The 22995-nt window shown below is 51.3% G+C and overlaps 7 protein-coding genes and 1 non-coding gene across 8 annotated transcripts; 4 read left to right on the forward strand and 4 right to left on the reverse strand.

Annotated features, from left to right (window-relative positions):
* Positions 1 to 1072: 1072 nt before the first annotated feature.
* On the reverse strand, positions 1073 to 2494 carry B0T23DRAFT_386046 (glycoside hydrolase). Its single transcript, XM_062837580.1, has 6 exons — positions 2343 to 2494; positions 2278 to 2286; positions 2188 to 2214; positions 1802 to 2101; positions 1443 to 1695; positions 1073 to 1359 (listed from the first exon to the last, which is right to left on the reverse strand). Exons 1-6 carry the CDS (start codon positions 2433 to 2435, stop codon positions 1316 to 1318), a joined length of 726 nt encoding a protein of 241 aa, XP_062689621.1. The 5' UTR covers positions 2436 to 2494; the 3' UTR covers positions 1073 to 1315.
* Positions 2495 to 3752: 1258 nt separating this feature from the next.
* Positions 3753 to 4521, forward strand: B0T23DRAFT_446247 (heterokaryon incompatibility protein-domain-containing protein; the record flags this gene model as incomplete). The annotated part of the gene is made up of 1 exon (XM_062840957.1): positions 3753 to 4521. A coding segment is annotated over exon 1 (672 nt), but the record flags the coding sequence as incomplete, so codon positions are not given.
* Positions 4328 to 5489, forward strand: B0T23DRAFT_207907 (uncharacterized protein). The gene has a single exon (XM_062833497.1). The coding sequence runs from the start codon at positions 4553 to 4555 to the stop codon at positions 5348 to 5350; it is 798 nt and encodes a 265-aa protein (XP_062689623.1). The 5' UTR covers positions 4328 to 4552; the 3' UTR covers positions 5351 to 5489.
* An 890-nt stretch (positions 5490 to 6379) lies between these two features.
* On the reverse strand, positions 6380 to 7902 carry B0T23DRAFT_431165 (uncharacterized protein; the record flags this gene model as incomplete). The annotated part of the gene is made up of 2 exons (XM_062840301.1): positions 6380 to 7452; positions 7563 to 7902. 2 exons carry the CDS (start codon positions 7900 to 7902, stop codon positions 6380 to 6382), a joined length of 1413 nt encoding a protein of 470 aa, XP_062689624.1.
* Positions 7903 to 10902: 3000 nt separating this feature from the next.
* On the forward strand, positions 10903 to 12919 carry B0T23DRAFT_207950 (uncharacterized protein). Its single transcript, XM_062833499.1, has one exon. The coding sequence runs from the start codon at positions 11112 to 11114 to the stop codon at positions 12489 to 12491; it is 1380 nt and encodes a 459-aa protein (XP_062689625.1). The 5' UTR covers positions 10903 to 11111; the 3' UTR covers positions 12492 to 12919.
* On the reverse strand, positions 12669 to 16130 carry B0T23DRAFT_207929 (OPT oligopeptide transporter protein-domain-containing protein). The gene is made up of 10 exons (XM_062833498.1): positions 15892 to 16130; positions 15676 to 15836; positions 15390 to 15601; positions 14997 to 15327; positions 14681 to 14934; positions 14584 to 14628; positions 14455 to 14517; positions 13950 to 14403; positions 13635 to 13890; positions 12669 to 13575 (listed from the first exon to the last, which is right to left on the reverse strand). Exons 1-10 carry the CDS (start codon positions 16044 to 16046, stop codon positions 12846 to 12848), a joined length of 2661 nt encoding a protein of 886 aa, XP_062689626.1. The 5' UTR covers positions 16047 to 16130; the 3' UTR covers positions 12669 to 12845.
* Positions 16131 to 19738: 3608 nt separating this feature from the next.
* B0T23DRAFT_t292 lies at positions 19739 to 19832 on the forward strand. The gene has a single exon. It is a non-coding gene; the product is annotated as a tRNA-Ala (tRNA).
* A 428-nt stretch (positions 19833 to 20260) lies between these two features.
* B0T23DRAFT_343376 (uncharacterized protein) lies at positions 20261 to 22975 on the reverse strand. The gene is made up of 2 exons (XM_062835920.1): positions 20802 to 22975; positions 20261 to 20736 (listed from the first exon to the last, which is right to left on the reverse strand). Exons 1-2 carry the CDS (start codon positions 22488 to 22490, stop codon positions 20641 to 20643), a joined length of 1785 nt encoding a protein of 594 aa, XP_062689627.1. The 5' UTR covers positions 22491 to 22975; the 3' UTR covers positions 20261 to 20640.
* Between the last annotated feature and the right edge of the window lie 20 nt (positions 22976 to 22995).

Genomic DNA, 22995 nt, shown 5'->3' on the forward strand with positions numbered 1-22995 from the left:
CACCTATTTTGCATTGTACCTATGTATAAGATTACCTAGATAAATAACTTTGATCTTGTCGATTCCTTGTAAATGGGAAAAACAATTGCACACTACAATGATCTGGACGGACCATGTCATTTGGTTTTTGAGCTTGTATATTTAAATAGCCGTCCCCACGAGAGGGGCTACCCACCTCTTGGGATAACACCGCGGAGTTAGGCAGGAGGGTAGCTACTGCACATAGAGGCCAAGGTGCAGATCATTGAGGCTGATATGCACAAAATCAATGTCATACAGATATCCATTTTACAGTCGCCCTATCAGTAATGGGGTGATGTAGGAAGCTGGAGGCAATCACGAATTACTTACAAGAGAGTACTTAGGGTTGGATGCAGTCATGTCGTGGCTTTTGATCGTTTTGCGGAGGAAGACTCCGCTGAGAATCGGCTAACCCGAGGGAGAAGTCGGCGAGAGTCTGCTTTTCAGATTGTGAGTACATCTAGATAGATCCCTTGCTATCTGCGCCTTTCTCGGCCCGCAAGGAGTTGGCATCAGACGCCAAACTTATCATCTTCGCGGTCAAGATCCCCGGGGAAAAAAAAAAAAAAAAAAAAAAAGAGAAAACCAGCCCAAAAAAGACATACAACACCTGGGATTCGCTGGTCGTCACCGACCCAACTACTAGTCAGGCGATTGGTAGTTTATCTATGGGAGAGCGGACGGGATCCCGAGTTTTCTACCATCTATGGTCGTATGTGATGGTATGCTGTTGGAGCGGGCATTATGAAGCACAACGGGAACACCATTAGTAGAGAGAGTTTGAGTCTGAAAGTGTTTTGTGGCTCTCTAATCGGCACTGACTTGGACATAGCAGGATGTGTCATGGACTTTGAGCGCTCCGTAATTTAGGTATCTCCTCAGTGCTGCCGAGATTGAACCTCATTACCAACTGTCGTCACTAAAATTGGAGGGTCTTATGATTAGATGACTTGGAGAAGTTATCGTTCTTCGACCAAAAATCAGGTAATTGTCTACGGTGGGATAATGTAAGCATGGTAATATTGACACGCGGATTTATATTGCGGGCAGGTAATATAGAGTTGTGTGCATATTCGTATTGCTAACTGAGTTTCCTATGTACAAGCATCGACAGTTGCACATTTCATATAAGAAAAGGTGTAGATATGTACTTGAAGGGCGACCCGTTTGATTCAACCAGGCCTTAAGCGACTCTGTAGAAAGTAGAAGTACCTCCGTGCAAGGGAATTCAAATTGAAACAAGTTAATGTGGCAAGTAAGCCTCCCTTGCCTCCTTTGGGGATTGGCTGCCTACTTAGCAAGTAAACACAGCAGGACCAGGGATGGTATAAGTGGCAGCTGTTTCCATGACCGTTAGCAATAGTTTTCATATTTCCTCTCCCCTTCCCCAAATAGACAAAAAAGAAGAAAAAAGAACTCACCCTGGTAAGCATCATAAGTAACCCCAGGATCAGTACTCTTGTACGCGCCCGGGAAACTGACCAGTCCCGAGCTGGGCGTCTTGGTTCCCGAACCCGTCACCTGCAACTGATGGCATCCCGGGTAAAACTGAGCACCAGGATAAGAGTAGGCGCTGTGCAGCGCAATGATCTCGTGCCTAACCAGATAGTAACCGGGCTTGAGGCAGGACGGGATGGTGTACTCGTAGTTGGCGGGGGCGGTCATGAGGGGGGTCTGTGTTTTGTCGTTAGTATTAGTAAACGTTTTCCATACCAAGGATAGGTAAGATTGAGCGAAGCGAGCAAGGTCAAAAATGAAAAGAAAAGAAAGAAAAACTCACAGCAGCCCAAACGTTACTCGTCCCCTCCCTCCCACCTTCCTTAATCTTGAACCAAACCTTATCACTGGCGCTAGGGGTCCAGTCCTGGCACCCCGTGTCGGGACAGCGGGCCATGTAGGTGATGACGGGTCCCACGTGCGAGTCGGGCCAGATGGTCCAGCGCAAAGTGACGGTCGATCCGGCGGCGGCGGACGCATGAAGCTTGGCCGGGGCGGAGTCGGCGTTGCACTGGATGGCGAGGGAAGTTACGTCTTCGACGGGGCCGTTGCCGGGAATCTTACGGGAGATTCGATCGGGCGGCTATAGGAGAGGGAGGGGGAAAAAGTTAGGAGCGGATGAGAAGGTTTGGAATGATGGGTGTAAGGGGAGGGGAGAAGAAAACTTACGCTGCCCATGTAGGGGTCCTGGTACGGCTACATATTGTATGGAGTGTGAGCTTTTGGGATACAAGTCGGAGGTCATAGTGATGGTGTTACCTGGTAAAACTGTGAGGTTGTTAGCAAGTTTTCCCCAGTATAGCCCAAAATGAAGGTATTCATACCTGATAAAACTGACCACCAATGGTAGCGTTATCAACAAAGCCGTGGGCGGCCACCAGGCCGATGGAAGCCAAAAGAGTCGCAAAGGTCTTCATCTTGGTCTTTGTCGAGTTCAAGTTTGAGCTGACTGTCCAACCTCTGTCTGACAACAAGCGAGCCTCTTTCCTTTTCCATCCGGGTCTCAACTCCAGTATATATACTGTTCCTATATGCGGCTCTTCCTTTGACCTAGACCCAAGTCATAACTTGTGAACCCGTTTCATCGCACCTAGCCATGTGGACTCAAACCAGACGTTCGGATATTCCGACGTCTCGATCCGGGTGTGGCATCGAACCAAAAGACCCGTTAAACCAGGTTCAGATAGCAGATGGACTTGGCGATCCCGCTCTCCTACGTTTCACCATACTGTATCTGGTAGCTGGAGAGGGGACGGAGGCTGCACGATCCACCCTTACCCTTGAGGATAAGTTCTCCAAAGTCGTTGGGGAAGATGATACCGACAGGGCAGAATGGGCAATCTTGGGTTGATCCGCCAAGAAAAAAGACGCGCGTCAATGGGCCTTGATAGAAACATATGGTGATGGTGGTGACAGGCCAAGTTTAAGGTATCTAGCTTGATAGAGGCATACTCTATTGACAAACGGGGCACCATCTTCCGAGCTGTTGCTTTGCTGCTGGAATTACAACAAGAATTGACCCACCAATGGTATAACACCGAGAGCGCGCCGGGGGGGGGGGGGGGGGGGTTTCAAGGATTGTGTGTTTGGAGAAACTACCATATTGTCGAGAATGCGCATCGTAATGATGGTGAGGGGAGAGCGTCGACGTTGCACTCACATGCGTGGTGAATAGTCCAGTTGTAGTCCATATCGGATCAAGTTCCCGTCAAGAGTCTTGGTATTGACGTGAACAATAAGAAAAAGTGGTTAACAGAAGGGAAGATACCAGGAAACTGCTCCCGAAAAGCCGCTATGGTGAGTACTTCGGGATGATTTCCCAATGTTGGCTTCTGAAACTGTAAAATCAATCAGTTTGGCTGGTCCGTCCGCAGATAATCACCGGGTCCGACCGACACCCACGTAGAGACCCGGATGCCGGCCGACCTCCGAGTTTGGTGATCCACTCCTCCGTACTGTACCGGTGTATTTATCATGGCCCCGTCTCCTACCGGCATTCGAACATCGATTGTGTTTTCCACTTGCCACATTTCTGCCAGTCCCCAGTGATGAAGAGGGCTTGCAACTGACAATGTAGGACATGCCAATTGCAAATCAGCAATGCTATGGGTCAACTTTTGGGGCAGTGATAAGCGCTTGCTCCTCCACACGCTACTGCGTCTCTAGGACAAACTGGGGAAAGGGTGATGATTCTAGGCTGACTTGACGCATAGAGACCCAGTGAAATGATCAATTCGTGGGGGCAAAAAGCCTCAAGGTTGGGCTCAACCATCGTTTGACCAATATGTCATCCCACACAACACACAAAATCCTCATGAATAATTAGCAGGCATGGAAACTCCGGAGGAATCATCGCCGGATCAAATACTTCGTCCGCCGGTCAATTCATCGGCTGATGAGATTCGACTTCTCGACATCTTTCCATCCGAAAACCAATCTTCCCCGATAGTATGCAGTTACCGCGTCATTAGTCTGAAGCCTAGCGAAGGGCAACAAATACCTTTTTACGAGACTTTGTCTTATGCGTGGCAAGATGCCGGCAGCGACCCAGAAACAGAGGCGCCTCAAATCCTCATCGACCATACCTCTTTCCCAGTCTCAGCGAGCCTCCTACGAGCGCTGCGGCGGCTTCGATTTCCCGACCGTATAAGGACGATATGGATAGACGCAGTTTGCATCAATCAATCCGACAACGTCGAAAAGACCCAACAAGTCAATCTTATGCGCCGCATCTACGCCTCATGTACGCAGTGTAATATCTGGCTAGGATATCCACGAGATGTAGGTGTCTCCGAGGAAGACGCACAAGCGGCTTTCGACACTATCGTTTGGATCAGCGCGGCAGGCGAAGCGATGGACGCCAGGTTCGGTGGTATTGATGTACCTAACGCGGCTCTGCCGGATTGGTTTCAGGATGGTGAAGATGACGGAAAGGAGGGACTGAATGGCGAGTTGCGACTGAGGGCGACTGAAGCGTTCTACAAGCTCTTTAGAACGCCCTGGTGTCAAGCAATCCAACAGTCTTGAACCGCTCATGGGCCGACGGGGAGAAGGGGCCAAGTTGGAGGGCCTCCCGTCGTGGGTGATAGACTGGTCGCAAGACAGATGGTCGGATGGCTTCTTCTACTTCGATACGGAAGAACACAAGGTACCTGTCCAAGTGCCAGAAGCCGATTATTGGGCCCATAAGCCACTCTACTATCACTACTGCGCTGATGGGCCTGTTATGGTGGGGGGCGGTCCGAGGCTTTTGGACGAAAGTGGACGGGTACTTGGATTGGACGGGTTCTTGGTTGACAGGATCGCGGTGGTGGAGCAGCGCGAAGTTCTGGGGAGACAAAGGGTTCCGGACGACCAGGTTCTGGCAGCGAGCGCTGCGCGATATGGGGAGCTTATGGGGCGATGCCATGAATATTTCTCGTCGGCAAGTGAGGAATCACGCAGGCGGTGGTTGAGTGGTCGCTGGATGCAGGAGTATCTCGGCGTGGTGACGGGCAAGCTTGACGCAGCAAACCCAGGCCAAACCTGTCCCTTTGACGGGGACGAGGGCAGCTGGGCGTCCACATATCTCCAACACCATGTTTTGTTCGTCACCGAAGGAGCCAAGGCCGGGTTCGGGCCCGTGACGTCTGAGCCTGGCGATGAAGTCTGGATTCTCGAATTGTGCAGACTCCCAGTTGTGCTTAAGCATTTGAAGTCCGAGGATCAGGAAGGCGAAGGGCCAAACCGGCACCATGTTACTTGGGTGGGCGACTGTTGCGTGAACGGTATCATGATGGGACAGGCTGTCAAGGGGAAAGAAGATGCTTGGGTTGAGGTTGCCGTGCACTAACAAGAGAAACCTCCAATTTCATCATGTTATTGCCCACCCGCATACATGGAAGGAAGGATGAAGGAAGGAAGGAAGGAAGGAAGGAAGGAATATCTGCTGTTGGACTTTTTGTGGTCGGTTGTCGCCCCGATTGGCTGGCGTTTGTTTGACAGCTGCAGATGCATAACGCGTTTACCCCTCCTTTCTTTCAATAATGCAACTTCATCCGTGAATCACCATCTTCACTTCAAGCTTCTTCCTGTTCAAGCCTCGACTCGAAAGTGCCTGGTAAATATACACTATCTATCCATCAAATCTATTGCTGTGGATTGTCAGTTAACTCCTGAGGCATCCCAAAACAGTCACGGAACGTCAAGACACATCCAGATACATGATTTCATAAATGTTGATAGCTAGCAAATCAACCACCGGCAAGTTACCAACCTCCTTCAGTTTGGGAAAGTAATCCCAAGAACGGGCACTACCAAGATATCACGGAACCTGAGATCGTACAGGGCAGCTCTGGAGTGGTTTATGTATAGCTTCAACTGGCTGACGTTTCCATCCCGCTGCGATTCTTGTATCGACTGTCGAAGGAAACTTCAAAACCACATACAGGCAATCATGTCATTGCGTATTATAACTATCATCACCATCATTTGAGCAAGTTGGAGGGGCTACATGTAGGCGCAATACGTTTTTTGAGGGTTTTGGGTTTTTAGTCTCGATGTATCTCTTCTACCGAGTGTATGTTCTCTACTGCGATCGTCAGACAATCTTGCGACGACTATCTACCAAGTTGACTACCCTGTTCTGTGTCTGGGTTGGCTCGGCCGGATTCAGCTGAGCGCAGCCCAAGTATGCACTGGCCTAGTCAGTCAAGGCAGTTAGAAAGGCTTCGAGTGGTGTTACTCAGAGTCAGACAACCAGTATTGTACATTACATGTCCACTCCATGCTTAGGTCTCCCATATCCTCTTATCCTCCAAAACCCTTCACAAAACCCGCTCGTCTCTTCAGGCTGCATCTCCTCCAGCTTCGTTCTCCTCAGCTAGTGCAAAGCACAATAGCTGAACTTGTCAGTCTGGAAAATAATCTTGCCATGTCCCGGCATCCAGCGTCCCATGACATGTCTAGGGCCATGGCCCCAATGATCGCGGGGAATCTTGCTAACCCCGCGAGCCTGCCATTCCGGCTGCTCGAGACGCTCATCCCAGTCGGGATACTCCCCCATTCCTTCCATGTCAGATAGCTTGAGACCGCCGTTGGCGTCTTGCCCTGCAGAGAGGTAGACGGCCGAGACGGCGAGCTTCCAGGACACACCAGGAAATTGGTTGAGGCCCGCGCCGGGCAGATTCGCAGGAACGGTGGCTCCTGGGGCCTCGTAGTCCCTCCATTGTGGCTCAATTTCGTCGTATTTGTTCTTCAGCCAGCGGTATCGAGTCAAGTCGTACATGCGTTGACCGCACACGGGGTCGACGACATCGGAGAGACGGCCGCCTACAATGCGGCAGTCCCAGCCCTTGGGGTTGTTCAGGTCGGGGTACTGAGCGCGAAGGCGCATAACCGGGTAGAAGCCAGGTTGACGGATTGAGTTGATGTCGTATATGACGGGCCGAGGGGTGAGAATGCGGATGGCTCCGTTAGGCCCTTGCTGGCTGAACCGAGGAGAGCCGGCGGTCTTTCTCTCGATGTAGTTGTCGTTGTTGGCCGCAGGTGTGATGTTATGACGGTAATTGGCGATGATCTCGTCGTCCTCCATGTCGTTCACCTTGTCGGCGACGTTCTCATCGCTGTCCGAACAGTCCTTCTCTTCGTCTGAAGAGTCCTGGCTGGCGTCCGTTGTATCTTGTCTGACGTCCGTCCCGTCCACAGTCGTGTCCTGGTCGAGGCGAGCAGTAGGTGCATCCCTGGAAACCTCCAAAAAGGTTTTCGGAAGCGCGAGAAGACAGGCAATAGAACATGTGGACTTGTTGGTAGGGATAATAGCAGGCCGGACTTCACAGCAGCATCCGGTGTAGTGAAGATCGGTACGACAGACGGGGCATTCAAATTTGCGGTACGGCTTTGATTGGCCGTACTTGTGGCATTCCGCCAGATCCATTGTCGTGAGACGGCGACCCTCTGTGTGAATTAGGAAAGGAAAATGTTAGATCCAAGCTCAGTTCTCACCACCAACAAGAGGAAATGAAAAGAAAACTAGAGAAGAGGAAACCCAACAGGATTAAACGTACCTCGAATGCCGGCAACAGGAATTGGGTTGTTGGGCCCAATGTAATGCTTCGTGGGTTCGGCCTGGTAATCACGCACCCAAGCCTTCCAGCATGTTATTCCAAAGAAATGCCCACAAGGTAGGACGCATCCTGGGTGCCTGACCACGGTCTTACTGGTGGGGGGAATGCCCTGTATGTCAAGCTCCTCGCGGCAAAGTGGACAAAGGGCAAAGGGGATGGGACTAGGAGAACATTCGGTGGTGGGAGACAACGAAGCATCTATGTAATCCTTTATCTCGTGCCAGACCGATATCTCGTAACGGTTGGCGGTGGTCTGGTTGACGGCATTGTGTGACGACATGGTGGTCTTGTTGTGGAATTGGGCGATGGAAGGAGAATAATTGAGTTGACGATCAAGTTGCAATGGCGTAGCTCGGTAGTAGCTAGCTTGCGACGAGTGACTGAGGTTGATGAGTTGACCGAAATTGCGAGATTGATGTTCGATGGAGGAAGAAGGACAAACTGGAAGAAAGTTCATGGATACAAGAGATATTTATAAGGGCTTAATCCACCCTGAGCCTGGAACCCTCCACCTAAAAGCTTGGCCATGACAGCCTCAGGTTTGGCCTGGGTCACCGCTGGTAGTGTACGGTGAATGGCCGTTGAGCCACAGAATATATGATAGGACGCCAAATGCTACGCGAGTGAAGGGGCCTGGACGTTGACGAAACCTTGAGCTAATGCGAGCCTGGGTTGGCACCTTCACCAGAGACAGTTCGCGACATCAACCAGGGACAACTTTTTATGACTCCAAGCTGCCACTGAAGCAGAGATAACATAGACAAAGAAAATAAGCTCATAGACCAGCAGCTGTAGCAAATGTAACGATTGTATCAACGTCTTCTAAGCTAGACGAGACACGAGTTAAACCAGTGAGGAGGAAAGAGATATACGCTACCGCAGCTCGGAGATGACGATATGGTAACGGAGTTCGGGCCAGTGGCCCGTCACTATAGCAACAACACCTTCGTGGCATTGGGATGGAAATATGCCAGCGCTGTCCAAAGGTTCTTGGGAGCCAAGGTTTACTATCGCAAAGGCAATCAGAACTGTTGACGTTGAGTGGAAGAAGAGAGAATCTCCAGCATCTTGGGATAGGTGAATGGGAGGACGGGTTTTTATACATATGACCACTCGAGGCTTAAACCTGGATCTGGAGTCCCTAATTAAGAGCCAAACAACTTTAACGGTGACGCCAGTCATACAGTCATACCTGGAACTCCCTAGGAACTGAAGCATGACAGTTTGTCCAAGTGGTCAAGGTTCGTGACGCAGAGGACACTCGCAATTTGTGCAAGTTTGAGCATCAACAGTCGCCTAAAACTAGTGACACTGAAATGAGGATGTTCAAAATTTGAGAAATAGCACATCGTCTGCCATTTTGCGCTTAGAAAGAACGAAAAATTTGGCCACTGGACCATCAATCAACAGGCTGGCCATGATGCCAAGAAGTTGTCTTTTCCACCCATCTCGACAAGCACCACCAAACCAGGCACAAGCATGCGCATATGTAACCGCAGGCAGCCAGCAAATTGAACTGAGAAGCCCGCTACTTGGAGCACGGCTAATCAACTTTCTGATAGCGTCAGTATTCGCAAATGCTTGGTTTTATGACGAGTCTTTGGTTGGGATTATTTTCATCCTAGCAGATTGGCATACGCAACACCACGATCGTTGACTCCGTTCCTTCTGAAAAAAAAAAAAGAATCGGGATCCCAGGCCGACATACCAACCGGCCCGGCTCCACAAGCGGTCCGGTGCCTAGGTACTGGCGGGTACTATGTTTGACGAAGGTGGAGATAGACAAATGCAGATATCATTTCCCCGCGGCCGTTTCGAGTCCGGGTTGTGAACCCGGAAGGGATGTTACGTGACATGGAGATACTGTCCATGTCTTGCTAGAGGTAGCAAATGAGAGGGAACAGGAGGGAAACACGGAGATCGGTAAGTAGGAAAAAAAGGTTCTAGAGCAGTAGTTTGAGGGCTGAAACTGAGTACATCAGGACGAAGAAATACCATGGAGAGCGGGTTCACTGTGACAGTTCGTCGGTGGAAAGCGAAAAAAAGAAAAAAAAAAAAAAAGAAAAAAAATTTTAACGCAAGGGGAAAGCATGGTGGTGGTTGACTTCGTTCGATGCTAGTTCAGAAGAAAGACCTTGAAAGAGAAGAAATGCCCCGCCTTGATGGTAATGAGTAAAGAACTTCAAGTTTTGGAGTAGGGTCGGCCACGACCACCACGGAAGCTCATGATGTGGCCAAGTGAAGTGAGCCGAGGAGCAACGGAAGGCATGACGGGAGGGAGATAACCATTATCCATGAGATGTCGTTGAAAAAAAGGTGGGTCGTACAGGCCCACCGTCACCGTTTCCCTTATCTGCTCGTTATCACCCATCAGCCGCTGTCCCTCAACTCGACCACAAGTATCGCGACACATAGTTGATGCCACAATCTAGACCCAGGCCTCAATTGGACAAGCAATCAGAGCACAATCACAGTCATGCCGTGTCAGAAGGCCTCCCCATTGATCAATTGACGAACACCCTTGCACAGCAGGAAGGCTGTTACCTAAGATGGTCGGTCACATGAGATGTTCAGAGTACACCCCGGAGTGGATTCCGGGCGTCGGAACTGTCACTGTCTCCCTTGAGAAAGAAAAAAAGCCGATACTAGGCGAAAGAAGTGCAGCTTTACGACATGTTTTGCTTACCGCCATTATGTACATATCTCTAGAATGTGACGCTGCCCTCTTGCTTCCATGTCGCTGCTTGCTGGCGAATACGTGGATTTGTCCAATTGTGTACGAGCCCACTGTTAACGCACTGTTAGGGGATCCCTGGACACCATATTGCACCAGCACTGGTAGGCATGGCATGATGGTTCAGCTCACTGTGGACTGCCCGCCAAGGGACCTGCCTACTGCGGAGAAGAGTCGATCGTGACCTGGCGAGTGACCAATAGCGTGTTAGTGTTCCTGCTGTAGGGGCAGGTTTTAGGGCTGCGACAGGGGTTTCACTGGGGGCTCTCACGGCGGAATGGACCCGCTTGGTTGCACTTGGGGTCATTCCCGTCCCTTCACAGTTCGAGGTCACCATGCCAACGATCGATCTTGTCCAAAGAAAGACCCCACACCTTCGTTTTTCTCGTGGAAGCTTCCAAACAAAAGTGTTTCCACTTTGGACCCCGGACTTTTACATTTATCTTGATACCCTCCTCCCCTTTGGGATTACCTGTTTTTATATGTTTGTTTCTTCGTGTATCTCTCTCCGGGAGGTTAATTTGATTAGGTCTCCTCTTTGTCCTCGTCCGCCAAGCATCACCATCCGGCATATTCTTTGACATACCTACTCAGTCAGGAACCCGTGACAACCTCAGTTCCGTTCCTCATTTTCATATGGCGGACCTTGACGGCAACCTGCTCGACAAACTTGAACAACATTAAAAAAGCACATCCTATCCTAAAGGGAGCAGTACCCAGACCAACCAACACCTTCACGACTTCAACAACCAAAAATGGGCTCGACAACACCCACCACCTCCCTCCCCTCAGCCTCCTCACCCTCTCTCACTCTCACCCTCGCCCACGAAGACGAGCGTCCCAAAACATGGTCTCTCACCCACCCCATGTGGGGACCCGCTCTCTCTCACTCCGAGTACCTCGCGCGTGAACACTTCATGACGACGCTCCCGCTCGCCAAAGACGGTGGTCTGACGCACTGGATCCTGACCGACAGCAACTCCCCTCAGGCAGAAAGCAGCAACCAACGACCCATCCTCTCCTCCTGCGAAACCCTCCGCAAACACGCCGTCGCCGCTCGCTACGACCCTTCTTCCGACCGCGTCATTCTCACCGAAGGCATCTCGCACGGCATCGGCTCCGTGTTCACCGACCCTCAGTACCGCGGCAAGGGATACGCCAACAGGATGATGCAGGAATTAGGCAAGCGGTTACGCACTTGGCAAGTCACGGATAAGAAAGACCGGCCTGAGTCTCCTCCCCTTGCCCAAGACGGAAAAACCCTAGGGAAAGAAGAAGAGGCAACAACAACCCTCTTCTCAGTCCTCTACTCCGACATAGGCAAATCCTTCTATGCCAAAAACGGATGGAAGGCCTTTCCCTCAGCGCACGTATCTTTCAAACCCATCAAATCCTCTTCCTCATCCTCATCCTCCTCCTCCAAGCCATCCCCCTTCTCCCCCGCTACTCCTCCCTTCCCACCCAACCTCTCCCCCATAAGCTACCACACCCTCCCTCCCCTCTGCACCCTCGACACCACCCACCTCCTCACCCAAACCCTCCCCCGACTTGCCCGCTCCAACCCCTCCAAAACCCACGTCGCCTTGCTTCCCGACCTTGACTGCCTCCTCTGGCATTTACTCCGCGAAGATTTCATGACGCAACACATTTTCCAGCGCACCCCTTCCGTGCGGGGGGCTATTTATAGCTGCCCTAACAGGAATGGGCAAAGAGTCTGGGCCGTCTGGACCCGCTCTTATTACCGGGGTTTGGAGAGTGAGAGTATCGAGGGGAATCACATGCATATTCTCCGTTTCGTCATGGAAGGGGTAGAGGATCTGGGGAACGAGGAGTCTCTCAAGAAAGTGACAGAGGACCCAGAAACAGAAAAATATCTGGTGGAAGCATTCCGGGCGATTTTGGCTGTGGCGCAACGAGAGGCGGCGGAGTGGAGGGTGCAGGATGTGCAGATGTGGAATCCGAGTCCGTTGGTGAGTCGGTTGGTTGAGAAAGCCGGGATTGAGGGCGGGTACGAGATGGTGGAGAGGGATATGGATAGCATTCCCAGCTTGATGTGGTATGGGGCTGAGGGCATGGAGGGTGGTCGGACCGAGGATGTCGAGTGGGTTGCTAATGAAAAGTATGGGTGGTGCTGAAGTTATAAGCGGGCGTTGTTTTTTCTTCTTTTTTTATTTCCCTTGGTTTTCCTACCTTGGATATTGTCACTTCCTTTTGCATATACACAGACACCGGTACAACAGTACTGGAACTGGGGGTCATGTCAACAATACAACGAGTATTATTGACTAGGTATAGGCTACCGTATACCAACCACTATAAATCTGATAACGAAAGCACAGCTGGATATCATCAACAAAAACATAATATCAGTCATTCCGCGTACCAAACTCCAGACACAACCAGCCAGGCCCAAAACCCCTTCCTCCCACATCCGCCGCTAGCAAAAGCTACGAACCCCCCATCTACAACATCACAGCTTTTTCATCAGCTTAAGGGGCCGGCACCTTGTTCGCGTCCCACCAGGGAAAGAACCTCTCTCCCTCGGACAACGTCTTGATCGTGCAAGCGGTATCCTCACAGCCCTTATACGGCTGGGTGTTACCCCACCACTCCACACTCACTCTAGCCCACTGCACTGAGAACAGCATCACGATACCGCTAAGCGCGATACCCGCGCTAAACGCGGCGCTCAACACAAAGTTGTACTTGGACCAGAACGCCAGGTATCTGTTCCGCACATAGATCCAGCTCAACCAGGCAATGGGGACCGCTGGCCAGCAGTAGCTCATGCTGTACGGCGCCCAGTTGAGTGCGCCATAGAACAAGGCCACGGGGTGGAATTGACGAATGAACTTGTTGCGCGGGAACTTGCGGATGATGAGCCAAAAGATGACGGGAATGCAGAGACCGATGGGGAAGCCCAGAAGGAGCCACTTGTACTGGCCGTGAATTCCAAACACCTTGACGGGACCAATGGTTCCCCACAAGACGGCGGCAGTAAAGAAGGTGTTGATGCCGGGGCAGAAGAAACGCATGGGCGCGTTGGTCTGGCAAATGTTCTCAATGTTGACTTGGAAGTTGAGCACACCGGTACAGATGAAAGTGGAAATGAGCGTGGCCACCATCTGGGCTGTGAAAGTGTGGCGAGGAGGAATCTTGATGTAGTGAGCGAGCTTGAGGTCGTTGGCGAAGCTGATGGCATGCGCGCAGGTCACATATCTGTGGAGGGTTAGCCTTTTGAAAGATGATAACGGGAAAATTGTAGGGACACGACTTACCCAAAGGATTTGAAAAAGTTCATGGCCAAGGCGTTACCCTCAACCCAAGCACCACCGATGAACTCGGCCAACACGTTCAGGGTGACTTCGATACCCGTCATAGCCTTAATGATGCCAATAGGGATGACGAAAATTATAGCAAGGAAGAGGCCGTAGGGAACGACACCAGCAGTGGTATACGTGGGCCAGGCGGCAACACCAGCAAAGCCAAGTGCCATGGCAATCACGAGGCAGCCCAAGTACCACAGTTCCGAAACTGTTGTGGGTTCTTGTCAGTAACCTTTTCTCGTCCTCTTTTCAGGAATGGGTCCTCACCTTCGGGATAAACAGCCATCAAACGGTTATGCACGTCCTTGTACCCAACATCCTCTTCCTCGACACTCTCTCCGGCAGCGCTTCTCTTTGTCCATCTCTTTGGCTTCACAGTTTTCCAGATGTTCCTGAAGCCAATGGCAATCTCGGCCCGATGGAAAAGGATGATATGGCTGATGGTGGCCGCATAGATGGCGAAGAAAGCGAAATACACAATGGCGTTGGCTGCTGAAAGATATGCGGCGCTGTAATCCATGTACTTCGCCTCGTCGAACATGCCCTTCTCGTCAATGGCTCGCGAGACGTTGTACAGACTACCGTAGTGGTCAAACACACGGTTGCTGTTGATTGGGAGGTAGCCGGTATTCCAAACATTAGTGTACCAAATTCCCAGGATGATGAAGCCAAAAAACGCCATGCCGAAGGTTTTGTTGAACGTGGTGAAAGCAGGCACCATCTGGCAGTGGTTAGTATGGCTCCGAACAATAGGAATTGCAAGAAGACTTACGAGAGGGTCAACGGAGTCGAAAAGCAAAACGTTCCAGTCGAATGTGGGGAAGGGGTTGAACATCTACGCGCAGTCAGTATCAAGACACTGCGGCAATATTCATTGCTGAAGGCGGGAGGAAGTACTCACGCCAGTGCCGTTTTGGAATCCAGTGAGAATGCTCAGGTTCAGATTCTGCCAAAGTCAGTTCAACTTCTCGCCACAGGAGCAAGTGGGTCAGTCTTACGTTGGGAGCAATCCACTGCATCCAAGAAAAGAATGTCAAGGCCTCAAAGAGATAGTTGGGGAACCAGAAGTACACGAACATTGCGCCGAAAGCCCACATGAAGAACTTGAAGCGCGACATTCTGTACAGCTTCTTGAACGGGCCAGGAACTATGTGGTTCTCCTCGTGGTGCAGAGCCGAGTTGAGGGCGATGGTAACCAAAGATGCGGGCCAGACGCAGTAAGATGGATAGACGATGAACCGGCGAGTGATACCTATTTTTATTGTCAGTCACTCGAGCCCTTTGGCATCTCGCATAAGGAAGACCATCACTCACCAGCAAGGCCATAGCCGATGAAGTTGGTGCTCAACGCAATCAGAATCTGGTACGCAAAACTGTTCGCATATGGTTGGTTAAAGTATTGCGGCAGCACCTGAGTCCACACAATGTACTGCGTGTAGGGCAGCGACTTGGCTGTGTTTGCCATGATGGCGATCAACATGTGTTCCTTCTTGCTGAACCGCCCCGGGTTGAGATTATGCTTGGTTCCAAAGAGAGTGAACTCGTAATACGGCATCCACATCTCCCAGGCTTTGCCGAGAGGAAAAGCAAGGAGCTGAGCAACGTTGGATTCGATCGAAATGCTGGGCTGGCGCACACTGAAGAGCTGCGATGATGGTCAGCCATGAGAAACCATGCGGGGTCTCGAAAGAAGAAATTGGCACCTACCTGGTTGACAAAGGCTAGGATGACAGAGAACAAGATGCCAATGGTCCACGAACGAATGGTTGAGCACGGTGTGGAAGGGTCATCGGTATTGTCGACAACGGCGCGCACTTCGGCGTAGGGACTGTTGCTCTGGATGAGAGCAGCTTCAATCTTCATCTCGGTGATGATATCATCGTACTTTTCCGGATTCGAGAGAATGTTTTGCTCGTTGGCTGTGTTGTGGACGCGTCAGACCAGTCCAGAGCAGAGGACGGCTTGGCTATGGACTACACAAGGAGACACTCACCTAGGAATTCCTGGATCTTTTCAAGAACCACGTGCGGAAAGTTTGGATCGCGTCCATGCATGCTGACTACATTCTTCATCAACTTGACAACCTCTTCGAGACTGAGGGTCTCGGCCGCGGCCTTGGCTTGGAGGAGGTCCTCTTCGGTAACATCAAGATGTCTGTATAGTCAATCTCTGGTACGGGTCCAAGGGGAGATGAAGAGACTCAACCTACCCTTCAAGAACTTGTGCTTCCTCTGAGTCCATACGGTCAAGACCGACTTCATGAATGCCGTCGATCTTCTCGTTATACTTTGTCGGGGAAGCAGGAGCTTGATCACTCCCAGCAGGGGTGATGTTTACTGCCTTCTCATCTCTGGTGGTCGCCATGACGTGCGGTATACACGCCGATGAGGCTGCTGTACTGCTGAAAGATGTGGTATGGATAGGCGGTCCTCAAGACGTGAAGGATGGCTGCATGTCACAGACGAGGGGGGAAAGAGGTTAATATCTTCCTTTCTATACGTGGTATCACAAACCCCTTGAGGAAGCACGCCACATGCCTCAACCTCACAGCACCTACATGAAGCTGTACTCCTGTATGCTGCAAGACTCCCGACTGGCTTATCTTGGCCTTGCCTCTCTACAAATGGTGTGAGTGCCCAGTGATAATGACCTTCCAAGACGGGCGGGCCAAGAGAATGTATGAACAAGATACTTCTGAATGAGGAAGATAACGTGAGCTATGGTAGCTGTTGAACTTTTGGAGGAGGCATCCCATGCTTGTCAACCCTTGCGGCAATCAGCCCGTCTGGGCGCTGCATCTTGGCTCACAGTGATGGACGCCCAGACAGTGACAAAAGGATAAGACCTCGGATTGACATGGTGGGGTGGCGGCTGGGAGGGCCGTCTTGGAAACATGGTTCTCGCACTCACACGGTCGGTGGTAAGGGAGCGAGATAATTGTCAATGGCCTGCCTGACATTAGCTACCCATTGTCCGGATCGATTTTTGTGGAGATACCGTGACAAGCCAGAGGAAATGGAAGCTGCAAGGATAAAAGCGAAGAGTGCAGTGCAAAGATGACGGGAGAATGTGTTCAGTAGACGGAGGTAGTGGTATGCTCTGCGACTTGACGGGACTGCATGAGCTCTTGGAGCTGTGGGGATGTCCAAGCTTTGACGGAAGACACTCCGCAACCAGACACACTTCAAATTCTTCAGTCGCAAGAGCGGAGTTCCGTGTTCAACATCATTGCTCTTCACTCGCAACTTCCACTTCTGGATCCCCGCCAAGAGGTTGAGTTCACTTTAGTGAAAGATGTTGGGGAAGCGGGGGAAAGAGCATTGAAGGGTGCAAAAGACCAAAGTGTCACACGAAGAGGAAAAGACGTTGCAAAAGAAGCGCTCACAACTTACCCGATGTCTAATTCTCAACAGAGAAGGGCAGCTAGGTAGAGGTAATTTAGCTCGATGGCCTAGACCAAACTGCAGTTCAGGAGTGACAATGTCCGGACAAATATTCTGGTGGTTCAGGAGAACATTGGCGTCCTCCCGTCACTACGTTGCCTTGTAGGGTCGGTCTGCACTTGCGTACCTGGGATTCATTGTTTAGGTTTGGAAGGAACGACGTGGGATTCTTGTCCAGTCTCATGAGGCGGGAATATTGGTGCCAGAAGATCTTTCCTCTGCAGACGCCAACTTCTTAGCTTCCAGACCACCTGGAGATCTCGATCAAGACCGAGGTGTCGCTTTCTCCCTTGCATTTCCTTCCATCCATTCACTCCTTTTCATTGCTTGATAGGCCAAGCAGACATGGAAGGCAACATCAATTCTGATGGATTTTGCCGCCAGTGAAACCACCAATCGCGTACTCGCCAGATATAAAAGGTATCACGACATATTGTTTAACTTCTCACCCTCGTTGATTCGGCGACACGCAGCCTGCACTTGCATAAGAGTACCCGAACCAAACAAGGGCCCCGACATGGGGGCGCTGTCCGCAACCTGAAGGAGCCAAGACAAAGGTCTAAATGGAGCCATTTCAGCTTGGACGTGGCCAAGACCGCATGCCATGGCGGATCATCACCTTGGAGTCTTGGACCTACCTGAACCAAAAATGCCCAGCCGCCTTTGATATCGACAAACAACTGACCCAGACCTTCGTCCCCAACTTGTATCCGAACTAGCTCGCATTAAGTCTTCTTCAGCGCATCTAGCCCCCAACGACAAAGACGATATCAGGACCCAAGCGGGGAGGAGGTTACGGTCTGTTTCTCGTCGTTGGTGTCTCTCGGTCCCTTGGCGTACCTTGGCTCTTTTGCTTTTGATGTTGGTTATTGGATGCTAGTCGATAACTGCGATAGCAACCAAGACTATGGGGTTGCACCAGCTTGAACATTGATCGGGCCACCAAACCACAACGACGCGCTCTCGTCTTGGCTGTTCATCATGATGCGAATCAAAGGCGCAGTCTTATCTTCCCACGAGTCTTTCCCCGGATTGAAGTACTGATGAGTTCCTACCCGCTCGCGTGGGCAAAGGTTGCTGAACTGAATATATGTAGTCATGATCCGCCGCCAAGGGTATCAGCGAAGTCGTGGCTAAAATAGAGGGCCACAGCACCTAGGGGTCCTTGGCCACAAATAGAGATAAGGTTCTGGAGAGACAGGGGTTCGACTTACACGGGATGAGGACGGGAAGCCACCAACGGTCGTGATAGGGGAATCGGATAATCAGGAGAAAACCGCCACTGCACAACCTCGTGCGCACCCTCATTTCCCACAAATGTATCGCAATGGGCATCTTCTTTTTTCGGTTTTTTCTTCTTCTTCTTTCCTTTTTTTGATCAAAAGGTATCACAAACAACTGAATGATATGTACGGAATACGTGAGAAGCCGCCACCACATCTTCCATGTTGCAATGCCGCCAAGAACTGACCTCATTAATCGGCGCCCTCACGGGGTTGCAGTCACGACAGTTTTAGGAAGGTGACAAAGACCTCGGGCGACCGGGCGTGATTCTCCTTCAATGGGTAACCCGACCAAATGCAGCAGATGCAGGATATAGAAATATCCTCCAACCTTGAGCACATGACTCGAGCAAACAACCCTATCTCATCGGTCTCGAATCATTCATTGCCTGCCAAGACGATGTGGCGACGCCTTCACTTTTGACTTGCCGTTTTGATCCATCATCGCAGCAATTTCGGTTGATGCTGGTCATGAAGGGTTCGAGCAAATCGCACTCCTCTCCAGAGTGTCGGGAACTATGTATACGTACAGAAATAGCACACAGAAATAGCACAAGGTACATGCCATCCCTTCTTCCTTCATCCATCATGGGGTGCGAAGTGGAAGCGCTTTTGTCCTTCCCATTCCCATTTGCAAGTCGCCATCACCCATTGCGAGAACATGCAGTCGACAGATAGTAGCATCACAATTGGGCTGGAACGTTGAACAATTCCTCCAAAGGACTTCATCGTAGGATCTGATACGCTGTTGTAAAGTCTCAATGTCAAGATAGTATGAGGTACCCAGTCCAATTCGCTTGCCCACGGATTGACGGTACCCGATGTCTTTGTTGCTCGTGAGTTAGATACCCTAAATACGAAAATATCTTTCCACTTCATCCGTCCGATCCTTCATACCATACTAGTAACAAACCCGAAATGGAAAAGCAATTGATCACACATTAGCCACCGTGACCATTACTCTAAACTGTAATCCAACAACAAGAACAAGAACCACAACAACCACACGGACGGATGACCGCTTTCATCTTCGTGGATAGCTTCACTCCATCCCTTTATCGACCCTCATCTCAACCAAATCATCATCTTGATCATCCCCCTACATATCCTTCCCATTCAATGATTGAAAGTGCTAACCTCGGCACTGCCTGACCAAATAGCGAATTAAGTGTTCCATCATTTTTTTTCTCGCAACAGACGGGAGAGAGGAGGGGGAGTCCGAAATGGTAAACCAGTAACGGAAGCGGTGCAGTTGCTGCGATGTGTCAAGTTTTTACAATGACATATATAAGGACCGGATTTGAAAAGTATATCGAAATGAAGTAATAATGGGCAATTGGTCTAGGGGTATGATTTTCGCTTCGCATTGTTGGCTTTCGATGCACCTTTGTGAAAGGTCACCGGTTCGAATCCGGTATTGTCCACTCTTTTTGACTTTTTTTTTCTTGGGGCGGGGGCAAAAATTCATCGTCAACTTCAAAATGTTTCCTTGATGGCTGGCTGTCACGTTTCATTTAATATTTTCTTCCCATTTTGTCCCCTCTTGAAGTTTGTCGATCATTTGTTGAGTCTCGCCGTTTCTAATGGGTCGCTAAGTGACGGGCTGGGCTGCTTAGGTCAACTGGCGGTTGCGCTGACAGATGGGAGATCTTGAATGGGAGATCGGATCGCCTGAAATGAGGAATTTGGTGTTTACTGGTTTAAAATTGGATGGCAATGCACCTTGATGTTGCCTACCTCTGCTCTGAAGAGGGTATATTGATTCACAGTCAAATTTGGCTTTTTATCACCTTGCACTTTCATGATTTCGTGCGATCATGGCCATGACATGGCCCCTGCTACCTTTCACGACACCGGTTGTTCTTGGGTTAAGAATGGCGTAAAAGACAAGTAATACATAAGCCAGAGCTTGCGGGAGCTACAAGAAAACAAACTGCTGGAGCACAAAACTGGTATAAAGCTAATACACAAAGCTAAAACAACTGAACCATCTCCTACCCTATCCTAACCTCGCCTGACGCCGGTTCCTCTGCTTGGGATTTTCCTTTCCTTTTCTACACCCCTACACCTAACTTTGAATAAGCTCCACCGTCCATGTCAGACAGATAGCTTGGATACAATGCACATTGTCTCCAAATCGTCTTGGAACCATAGGACCTTCCATCTTCGACATGCCATCCTCAAACAATGGCTTCTTGCGCCCAACTTTTCCAGCCTTCAGACATGCTATCCTCACAGAGGCTTGGGATCAGTGGCGTGCAGGTTTCTAGCCCATCTCGGCAGTTTCCTATCCCGCTCGTAAATGAAGCCGCAGTTATTGCAGAGCGACTATAACACCGACTCGTTAGCATCATCACTCTTTCACGACATAGACAGTAAAACAGATCACTCACCCTCGGTCCATAAGGCCCATCCCGAACCGCCCAAACACTGGTGCCCCACACCCTACAGCAAGAGCACCTCCAGTTGTTCCGTTCGTTATCCGCCAGCGTTCCACCACCCCCATACCCACCACCACCACCACCACCGCCACCACCGCCGCCTCCGCCTCCAACATCCGGGGTGTGCCTACCGCTAGTAGGCGACAAACTTCTAAACCTTCTCTTCTTCTTGCTCCTCTCCCCGCGTCCCATGCGCTCCTCTTCCTGCTCAATAAGCCCGCCGAATCCGAAGCCCACGGGCACGCCGCCCGCCATGCCGGTATTGCTGCTGAACCTCGCCGTCTCTCTGCGCAGTCTGCGGATCTGCCTCTCGCGATCGCCCTCGCGCTTCTCGATTTCCTCCTTCGACAGCGTCTCCAGCTTGGGCTCCCAGTCCTCCGCCAGATGCTCGGGGTCGTATCGCCAGCCGGCGCCTTCACCGCCCGCCGTGACGGCCGCGTCGTTGGGGAACTCGACGCCACCGACACCCAGTGAGGTGGTGCCCCAGCCGGCTACCAGGCCGCCGGACTCGCATGCTTCCTTCTTGAGCTTGAGTACCGCCTCGTAGATGGCGTGCGTCATGGCGGGTACCCACTCGCCGTGTAGGCCGAGGTCGGCGCAGGTTTGCTTGGCGAAAGCCTCGGCGGTGCCTGGAGGATGGAGGAGTGACCACTCAAACTTGTCGGTATAGACTTGCGAAGAGAGGTTGATGTTGAGGTTAATGATGCATCGGTACGTGTCGTCGGGGCTGAAGTCATCGGCGTCTGGAGGGATCGGGGTTGCGGCGGCGCTAATTTCGCCGGTGGATGTTTGGACTGCTGAAGTGCCATTGACGGCGGGTGTTGGTGTCGATACGGCGTTGCCGTTGATTGCTGGGGTATTGGGAGTTGAGGTCGCGGCTTCGAGCAGGTTCGTGGGCTTGGGAGCCTCGGTTGCTGGACGGTCGCGGTGGGAGTGGAAGAGAGGATGGAGAGCAACACCGGCGTACTCTTCTAATTGTGTCCTTATTTGCTTGCTGATCTCGGATATGGTCTGATTCCTGTTAGGAAGATCTAAATCCTGGACCAGGACAGTCGCAAACTGATCGGTAGTAATCAAAGTTTCGTGCAGGTTCCAGAGAAACGTGTCGCGTAACCGGTATGGGACGGTGGGCTCCTGTGGCTTGAAGAGGGGATTGCTGGGGTCCAGGCTTGCAGCATGCGGAGGCAGAGACGGGGGCGGAATGTAGGATGGGATATCGAGGTCAATCCGTATGGGGATCAGTGTGAGAGGAAGGCTGGCTTGGGCAAAGTTCTGTTGGTCGGATCGACCCTGGCGAAACCTTCCCATCCAGTCCCGCCAAATGCCCTGTACCTCCACGGGCTCATGTGTATCCTTGCCAACCTTCTCGGCCGGGTCGGCCTTGACAGTACCGTCGTCGGGCTGTACGCTGCGGAGACCCGTAGGGCGGCGGCGGCTGCGGGTATTGTCGTCGTCATCGTCGTAATCGTCGTAGCCATCCTCGGCATAGTTGATGATGGTAGTGCCGCGCTTCGTTGTGCGCGAAAGTGGGTTCGCGGGAGCAGTGCCGGGAAGGACGGGTGTTAGGAGGGAGTTGTTGTAGGTGCGTAACCTTGGCGCATAAGAGGAAAAAACGGATTGTTGGGATTCGGAGCGCGCCATTGTAAAAGGTGGTTTCGTGTGGCTGTTTTTATGATTTTCGACGACTATGGTAATCTCATGACGGCCGGGAGACTTGGATGGAAAAGAAGAGAGGCCCAGTACTTGGGTCTCCTAACGCTGCCGATTGGTGGTCGCAAATCGGAACCTGAAGTCGAAGTCGCAAGTGGACGCGAGGGAGGGCGATGATGCGGAGTTCGGCGATGCAGGTTGGACGAAGCTGCGTTCGAGGTTGATTCCGAGGGATGTCTTCCTCTTCTTGTTTGCGAGCGGAAGCGCAAGCTGTTTGATGGTACAGCAAACTAGTTAGTAGTGGTTCCTCGTAGCAATTCAAGGCGCAGTATTCGGCGACTTCGAATCAAGTCAGTCCAAATCTCGGGTTTCTCAAGGGATCTCGAAGAAGTCGGAGGACGTCATGCAGACGTGGACTGGACGCTATCGAGAATTGGTGGTTGCCCGTGAAAGTGGGTGGTGAATTTGGGTGGGTGGGCGCACCTTGCGATCGCCT

Source organism: Neurospora hispaniola (assembly GCF_033458365.1).
Source record: "Neurospora hispaniola strain FGSC 10403 chromosome Unknown B0T23scaffold_7, whole genome shotgun sequence".
In the NCBI taxonomy this organism is placed as follows: Eukaryota; Fungi; Ascomycota; class Sordariomycetes; order Sordariales; family Sordariaceae; genus Neurospora; species Neurospora hispaniola.

Coding starts and splice junctions, on each gene's coding strand:
- B0T23DRAFT_386046 (XM_062837580.1), bottom strand. CDS start 2,435: ATGAAGACCTTTGCGACTCTTTTGGCTTCCATCGGCCTGGTGGCCGCC. Junction 2,102..2,187: donor AGGACCCCTACATGGGCAGC/GTAAGTTTTCTT, acceptor CCTCTCCTATAG/CCGCCCGATCGAATCTCCCG. Junction 1,360..1,442: donor TACTTATGATGCTTACCAGG/GTGAGTTCTTTT, acceptor TCATGGAAACAG/CTGCCACTTATACCATCCCT.
- B0T23DRAFT_207907 (XM_062833497.1), top strand. CDS start 4,553: ATGGGCCGACGGGGAGAAGGGGCCAAGTTGGAGGGCCTCCCGTCGTGG.
- B0T23DRAFT_207950 (XM_062833499.1), top strand. CDS start 11,112: ATGGGCTCGACAACACCCACCACCTCCCTCCCCTCAGCCTCCTCACCC.
- B0T23DRAFT_207929 (XM_062833498.1), bottom strand. CDS start 16,046: ATGGCGACCACCAGAGATGAGAAGGCAGTAAACATCACCCCTGCTGGG. Junction 15,837..15,891: donor GAAGCACAAGTTCTTGAAGG/GTAGGTTGAGTC, acceptor TTGACTATACAG/ACATCTTGATGTTACCGAAG. Junction 14,629..14,680: donor TGCAGTGGATTGCTCCCAAC/GTAAGACTGACC, acceptor TGACTTTGGCAG/AATCTGAACCTGAGCATTCT.
- B0T23DRAFT_343376 (XM_062835920.1), bottom strand. CDS start 22,490: ATGGCGCGCTCCGAATCCCAACAATCCGTTTTTTCCTCTTATGCGCCA. Junction 20,737..20,801: donor ATGGGCCTTATGGACCGAGG/GTGAGTGATCTG, acceptor TCGGTGTTATAG/TCGCTCTGCAATAACTGCGG.